An 8,263-nucleotide genomic window follows, 5' to 3' on the forward strand; every position below is an offset into this window, starting at 1 on the left:
TTTTTTTTTTTTTTAAGATTTTTATTTATTTGACAGAGAAAAAGATCACAAGTAGGCAGAGAGGCAGACAGAGAAATATAGGGAAGCAGGCTCCCTGCTGAGCAGAAATCTGGCTGTGGGCTCCATCCAAGGACTCTGAGATCATGACCTGAGCCAGAGGCAAGGCTTAACCCACTGAGCCACCCAGGTCCCCTATACTAGGCTTTCTTATTATACAAGGTATATTGCTCTTCCTTACTGTGTGTCAACTGATCAACCAAAGGAGCTCTGTGTTTGCAAAGAAGAACTTAGATCTTAAGATTTTTACAGATATCTCTCATAACTTAGGTGGGAGACAAGTCAGTTCTTATCGTAAAGTTCTACAAGAAAAGTAGGCCTGGATAAGCCAGAAGATACTGGTGGATCATCATGTTATTTGCTTCTAATTCTAATATTTTTTTTTACTCTTTTATGCTGTCATGTCTTATGAGTCATTAATACGTAGAGATTGAATGAAAAGACTTTGCCTAAAAGTTAAAGGATTTTTAAATTTAAACTTTTCTTTTCCTTTTTTTATCTTATTGGAGTAAGGAGACTTAACGTGAGACCCACCCTCTTAAGTTTTGAAGTGCACAATACAATATTCTACTCTGTAGCACACTGTTGTACAGCAGATCTCAAGGTCTGACTCACCTTGCATAACCGAAACTACATACCCATTGACTAGCGCCTATCCATTTCCCTTCCCACCTCCCGCCCCCATTCCCTGACAACCACCATTCTAACATCAGCTTCTAGGAGTCCGACTACTTAAGGTATTTTATGTAAGTGGGAACATCATACAGACTTGTGCTGTGACTGGCCTCTTTCATTTAGTTTTCCCCAAGGTTCATCTGTGTTGCTGCATTTTGCAGATTTCCTCCTTCTTCTTTGTTTTTTTATAAACTGAATAATATCTCAAGTAAAAGGATTTCTAAATCAAAGTTCAAACTGCAAAGCAAGGAGGGAAAAAAAATGTGACAAGGTACTCTAAACATGGTATCACAGGAGATTTTCCAGTGCCCATTAGGCAGAGAGATTCAGTTCACCTCTATCCAGGGAAGCAGATATCTTGCAAACTAGCACAGCAACATGTGTCATATCCATTCATTCAATGATATACAAGTAATTTCAGAGGGCGCATTAAAAAGACTACCATATTCAACATATATACTGACATACAAAGATAGATCTCCAATATAAAAAAAAGAAAATGTGACTTGGGATCAGTTAAATGTTGTTCCTTTACATTTCAGTCATTTCCTTTTTCCAGGTTATTGAGCTGTTAAATAAGAAGGGACAGATACTTCCCAACTTTTTAGAAGAGTTTCATTTCACAGTTTAGGGTGATAGAAAAGAAAACACCGAGATTGACCTCCCTGGGGATACCAAATGGAGGCAGAACGTCCACCATGGCAGGGTGATATTAGGAGTTGGTGGACATAAACCGTATACAGGGGTTAGGTAAAAGCAGGATTTTGGAGAGCTTTAAACCTAGTGAGAGCAAATCATGTTGTCTGTGACAGACAAAAGTTCTCAGTTGATTAGAATGAGAGTAAAATTGTCAAAGTGATGCCAAAAAAGGTGGGGGAGGGACTTTTTTTAAAATTAAAAATCTAGCTGAGTTTGAAGTAGAGAGCCAAAAATTTTCATCTGTCTACACTGTCAGCCCTCCATGCATGTGAAAATATATTTATTATTTTCTAAATTAATTTAATGAGTTCCAGATTGTACAGGATGTCATAATGGAAACAGGATTATACAAGATAATAACGAGGGGTTTTTTTTTTTCCTTCTCTAAATGAGTTTTACCTAGACTCCCTGTGTCCTACTTTTGATCTTAACTGTGTTTCATTTACCACATTGAAGGAGGTTACATAAAGGGTAAAATAATAGAAATTTAATCAGGAAACAGGTTTTCTTATTGCTACATTTTATTATATACTCTTGCCATATTCTTTAGCCTAACTCTTGAAAATAATAGATGTATCATTTTAAAATAAGGACAATTGAAACCATATTGCTTTATAATTGTGCATCTTTCTTCTGAGCCATCTCAAACATTTCACACCAATTGATCTTCAGAACAACCTTGTAGATTATTTAAGGGTTATTGGTGGGAAATATAAACTTCCTGAACTCTACCTTCTGTAAAATACTAAATAAATATTAATGGCTGGTGAATTTAATTTTAAGATGAAAAACAAACATAAAGAGGCAACATAATTTCTCAGAAACAGTCTTGTTTCCAAAAGTTCAAATAACTTTTCTGCTAGAGAATAGTACCATATGAACTGGTCCCGTTAGTGAGAGCATAGAGTTTTACAGTTAAAATAATTTCTTGGAAAGTATTATCACAGCATATAAAGATGTATAGTTAAACTGCACACATGACTGCTTCTTTTACTGTAATGCTATTTTCTGGTAGACAAATCTCTCTATATATGCTTTATATAACTTATACCAATATAATTAGTCTATTTAGGCAGGCTCTTGAGTTTTGTCACCTTACGTCCCGTGACATTTCTGCCATCCTAAATCAATTTGGAAAAGACACCTGACTAGGCAACAAATTTATCTTCTGAATTTCCAAAGGAATACTTTGGAAGGTTGAGTTTACTTCTCTAATGTTTCCTCATTTCATTTCCTCATCACCGGCCAGGTAATCACCATGGCCACAGCCTTGAAGAAAGAATCATCTATGGAGTAGAAAATAGTAGCACGTTCCTGGAATGCAGTCCAAAATCACAGCGAGCTCTGGTCTATTGGCAATTCCAGAGGCGAAATGAAGAGCGAAAAGAAGAGGTATAGGAATGAAATTGACTGGATTATTTCTGTCTAACGTATAATGTTAAGTGACCCTAGCATGGTTGACTTGAGGGTGAAAAAATACAGTGAATCTCTTATCTTTTTCTTAACCCACCAATAGTCCATTCATTAAAGGAGCATTCCCTGAAGGCTGATTTTAACAGGCTTTGTGCTAGGAACTGGAGAAACAAAAGTAAACTGTTAAGACTTTTGTCCCAGAAGCCATTTGGGAATGTATTTGAAAGTCTTCTTTTTCCTTGTAGTTGCCTACAAAGCAATTTGTTATCTATGTTTGTGTGCAAAAGAAAAAAAATCAAATCCTCTACTAATTTAACTATTGTTCAATTAATTCCCCTATCCAAACATGTTTTCTTTTCTCTATTAAGTTCCTCCTCAAATGGGGGGAAAGGTTTGAGAATGGGAGTAGGAGATTTAGGATGAAGGGTCTGCCATCCCAGTATGAACTCTGATACAAACTATGCATGTAGCATCAGACAGATCTTCCTCCTCAATGTATTCATTTATTCTGTGTAAAAGTAAGGAAATGTACACAAAAAATCTCAATGCTCTGAGCCTTTAAAGCTTTTTAAAAGTATGAAATAAGTGTAACTAACCAGGTCATGTAGCTGATTGGTAAATATATTCTTTGCAATTTTATAAACACAATCTGAATATAAAGTTTAAGGTTCTCCCTTGCCTTTTTTGACATTTGAAACATCTTTATATAGGTAATCACATCATACAAATGTCAGAGTTGATTTTATATAATCTTATACCCTCTCAGCTTAGGGTTTCAGAGATGTCTGTTGTAAACTATATACAAAACAAGAGGGAGGTTAGATATATTCAAGAGCGCATCTGCATATTTATGTCACATGTAAGACTTAGAAAGTGGGTAATTATTAAGCATGTAGTCCTTTGCTTTCCACTGCTTGCTGAACTGCTGATTTTTTAACTTTTTCAAATCTTCCGAGTTCATTCTAACACTGCACTGTTTTCTGATATCATGGTTCTGTATTTCCAAGATTTACTGTTAACTTTCACCTATATTTATATACCTTCTTTCAAGTTTTTAAATAGAGTGTTTCTTTATTCTTTTATTATATTGAATATTTTAAATTATTATAATGAAAAATTATATTAAGACAGTACACTCTCTTAATTTTGCAAGGCATCTTAAAATTGATTTACAGAAATTTCTAACTCTTTTTCTGAAGGACAGCTGCTATCATTTCTCTTAAGCTAGACATTTATTAACTGTTAAAGTGTGCCTCAACACGTAATCTAAATTTTTACTGAAACAGAGTTCCAGAACTTCTCTTTCTTTAAATATGTATATTTTTGCTACCATTTCTCTTCTGCTAGATCAGAGTGGATGATCATATCATCAGGACAGAACAAGGCCTTCTACTGCGTAGCCTGCAACGGAAGGATTCAGGCAATTACCTCTGCCATGCCGTGGAACATGGATTCATGCAGACTCTTCTTAAAGTGACCTTGGAAGTCATTGACACGGAGCATTTGGAAGAACTTCTCCATAAAGATGATGATGGGGATGGGTCTAAGACCAAAGAAATATCCAACAGCATGACACCTAGCCAGAAAGTCTGGTACAGAGACTTCATGCAGCTCATCAACCACCCCAACCTGAACACGATGGATGAGTTCTGTGAACAAGTATGGAAAAGGGACCGAAAACAGCGTCGGCAAAGGCCAGGACATAACCAAGGGAATAGTAACAAATGGAAGCACTTACAGGAAAATAAGAAAGGTAGAAACAGGCGGACCCACGAATTTGAGAGGGCACCCAGGAGTGTCTGAGCTGCATTACCTCTAGAAACCTCAAACAAGTAGAAACTTGCCTAGGTAATAACTGGAAAAATGCAATATACATGAACTTTTTTCATGGCATTATGTGGATGTTTACAATGGTGGGAAATGCAACTGACTTCCCCCAATTATAAATTAAGTCCATGAGTAACTTTGCTAACAGGCTTTCCTCCTAATACCAACACCTAATAGAGGTCAGGTGAACGCAGATGTTCACTTTAGCAGACTTAAATGTTTCCTATGAGATTTCATTGTACAGGTTTCGCTTTCTTCTTTGCCTGAGAAATAAAAATGTCATTTGCCATATTGCCATCTAAAGAAGAAAAACTGCATCAGCAAAGCCATTTTATTGAACTGAAAAGTTTAAAATAAACTGCATGGATTTATGAAGCTGATGAATATTCCAAAATACAGTTGGATTCAAGGATATTTTTTTTGTCTACCAGCACTCATGTTTATATGTACTGGAGGAGTAAAATGATACTGAATGAAGTGGTCTGTGGAAATATAAAAAACATAAACCATCCATCATCCAGAAGAAAAATGGAATACACTGATCTACTACTGATGTCTTCTTTCAGCTTTGATCTAAAGATGTATTTTATTAAAACTATAATTTAAATGTACCATGACAAATATGCAGTAAAAATTAGCTCTTTTCTAAGCTAGAGTAGGTTTTTGTCTTAGTTATTGTGCTGTATAGCTTTTGTTTTAAAAACTCCAATCGTGTGCTGCTTTTTTCCGACCTTGTGTCTTTAGTTCCACAAGAGGGATAGCCAGTAGTGTTCAAGAAACACATAAACATCATTTACCGCTGTTTCCTGAAGCCTGCATATAAATTAGGCTTTAATTCTCTGAGGAATTCAAACAAATAACACCTCCCCCTTCTTTAAGTATTATCGAAAATTGAGTTTAACTTGCATAATGTTTTCTAGAAAATACAGAGCATTTAACCAGCAAAATCAGAAGATGCAAACTGACCTGTTAAATGCCTTGTGTTGTACCTAGTGGATCAATAAGGAGAAAAGGAACTGCATAGTTCATGAAAAGAGTAAGCTTTGTTTAAATATGACATTAACAGAAAAACTCTTCATTCTGTGCTTGAAAAGCTGCATGATATTTGAGACATAAAAATCTCCCATGATTCCTTTAGGAATTACATCTCTGTCACTCAAATTTTTTGAAAAAAGATCAGTAATAGCAGAACAACTTCTTAAAAGCAAATTTCCCAACTCTGTTTACATCTGTATCAGCTGTCTTTTATCTCATCTTGTGTTAAACAATTATCTGTCTAAGGAACATATGATTTGTTTCATGTTGATGGGAGCGACTTTTATACAAACTGTTTTCCAGGGCACAGCTCACACTCAAAACATGTAAAACTTTTTGTTTTCTGCAGCAATTTATAAAATAAGGTAAAAGCTGATCAATAAAGGACTTGCCTTGTTCCTTGTCCTAACATGATTCCTTGAGAATCATTGACTTCAAGGTGTATAAGACCTTCAGCATTATGATAGTTTTCTCTTGCACTGCACTCACCCTTCCAGGAAGCCCTCCCTAGATCCTTCATCATGCACAGAAATGCAAAGGAAACATCTTCTTGCTAATTAATGAAAGCAGCATTGAAATTCTAACTCTAGCTGTCTTGGGATTCTAATTAACTCAGCATTAATTTCTCACCTCAGACTACAGTGAATTTTTTTAAAAAAATTCTCAGCTGAAATATTTCACAGATGGAAGCTCATGTTTCAGTTTTAGTGATTTGAATAAACAATTTGTTAATGCCTATTCCAAATGAAAGCCTAAAAATATTCTGCACTCAATTTTAGGCTCCATTGATGAATACAGTGTTACTTTTAGAAATACATCCTCAAATGGTATTTGAATTTTAAATTATTTGAAGGACATATTTCTGTAGGGAAATAGAAATGTTTGAAGTACTAATTAAAGAACAAAGAGTACTCCAAAAATAGGTAATTCTTTTATTTTCTTAGAGTATCTTAACTGTGCTAAAATTTGGTGTTGCACTTCCTTTGAAATTTGCGGCTGAAACAGATTTATTTGCAACAAATATCTTAATTCTTATTAGTCCTCAAAACGAATGCATCTGAAGGGCTACAGATTGAAATTGTATGATAACTTTAGGGATGCCTTCCAGTGTCTGACTGAGTTTCGTTTCGCATTATGGAAAACCCAGAGAAAGGAAGTCTAAACTTCAATTAAAGAAACAAAAGAAGCAGATCTCTGGCATGTCTTTATAAACCATCAGGTCTGAGTTTTCAAAGAAAATTATAGATATAACTAGCAGATAGATAACTCTTAGTACAGTCATACTCTGCCAATGTGTATTGAAGGGGACATTTTGCACGAAAAAGTAATGTCCCATTTAATTAAGTTTTTCTAGACTTTGGCATATTGCATGTATCATCAGAGTTGGAACTTTGTTAAGAGGCTCACATGACCATAAGCAAGTTCTGACAGCAATCTTACGATTGGAAAAAGTTCATCGCAGCAGAGAAATTCTGGCCCAGTTGAAATCCAATGTGAAATGTAAATGCATGTAAATGCACACTCAATGCTACTTTTATGTACAATTTAGTGATTTTCAGTGGTAATGTGTTTAATATTTTTGCTACCTACACATTAGGCAAAAGAGATGTAAATACTTTTGAAAATAAGAGGAAGGACAGTGAACTACAACTTTATATAGGTTCTCCGTATCAGTGTGTTCAACATCATCCTGAAATGCAAGATTTCCCCACACAGGTGACAAGGGGGGTTATGTGCTATTCAAGGGCAGAGGCTGTGTGTCCATTCAATAAGCATGTTTTTTTGCCAGGTAGTAAATATGTTCCATATCTGTATTTATCACTGCATTTCAGATGGGAACTAGAAAACTGGAGAGACAAATGTAATGAAACTGCTGCTGTAAATTATTCCTTTTAGCATGTATTCAGTTGCTAAATACACATTTCTTCAAAATATTTGAATTCAGATGTCTTTACTATTCCCTGTAGCATATGGTGTCAAGGAACATAAGTTTTAAAATTGCTGAGAATGAGAGTCGGGTTGCTACCTAACAGATTTCTTCATTCTAGTCTTCTGTGAACTGGGTTCTGTATTTATGAGGATGATGTGCATTTTGATGCCCTTTAAGTTAAATACTGTTATTTTTACCATGCCTAAAAAAGGACATGTGGGGATGAAATTCTATCATGTGTCATTATCATGATCAGTGTGGTTTTATTCAGGCTCTGCAAAGATGCCAACAATTGTTACTGAAGTTACCTATCCTTAAAGTTATAAGGAAGCCTTTTATTAACATGAAGTGATTAGTATAATATTTTGTAATCTCTGTTTTATGAATTCACTTTTAAAACACAGTTTGCATTCAGACTTTAATGGAAATCATCCAATTTGATGGCTTCAAAGACAAATTTAACAAACGGGATTCAACATCATCTTACTGCATTATAGTGTATTAGATATAAATTGCCCTGATGCCAAAGGCGTACATGCTTTTTATTTTAACTTTGTAGTAATTATTCAAAGTCATTGTTAATATTTGCAAAATATACTTCCATAAAAAAAGAAAACATTATTTTTC

The 8,263-nt window shown here is 35.0% G+C and overlaps 1 protein-coding gene across 1 annotated transcript in view; it reads left to right on the plus strand.

Moving 5' to 3' along the window:
* The window catches only part of SEMA3A (semaphorin 3A), a 208,315-nt gene extending 200,669 nt beyond the window's left edge, over positions 1-7,646 (plus strand). Inside the window, exons 14-15 of the mRNA XM_059397567.1 lie at positions 2,681-2,823; positions 4,192-7,646. Coding sequence (XP_059253550.1) covers positions 2,681-2,823; positions 4,192-4,647 — 599 coding nt within the window. The 3' untranslated portion in view covers positions 4,648-7,646. The remainder of the gene's footprint in view (positions 1-2,680; positions 2,824-4,191) is intronic.
* Positions 7,647-8,263: the final 617 nt, after the last annotated feature.

The sequence above is a fragment of the Mustela nigripes genome, chromosome 4 (assembly GCF_022355385.1).
Source record: "Mustela nigripes isolate SB6536 chromosome 4, MUSNIG.SB6536, whole genome shotgun sequence".
Classification (NCBI taxonomy): domain Eukaryota; kingdom Metazoa; phylum Chordata; class Mammalia; order Carnivora; family Mustelidae; genus Mustela; species Mustela nigripes.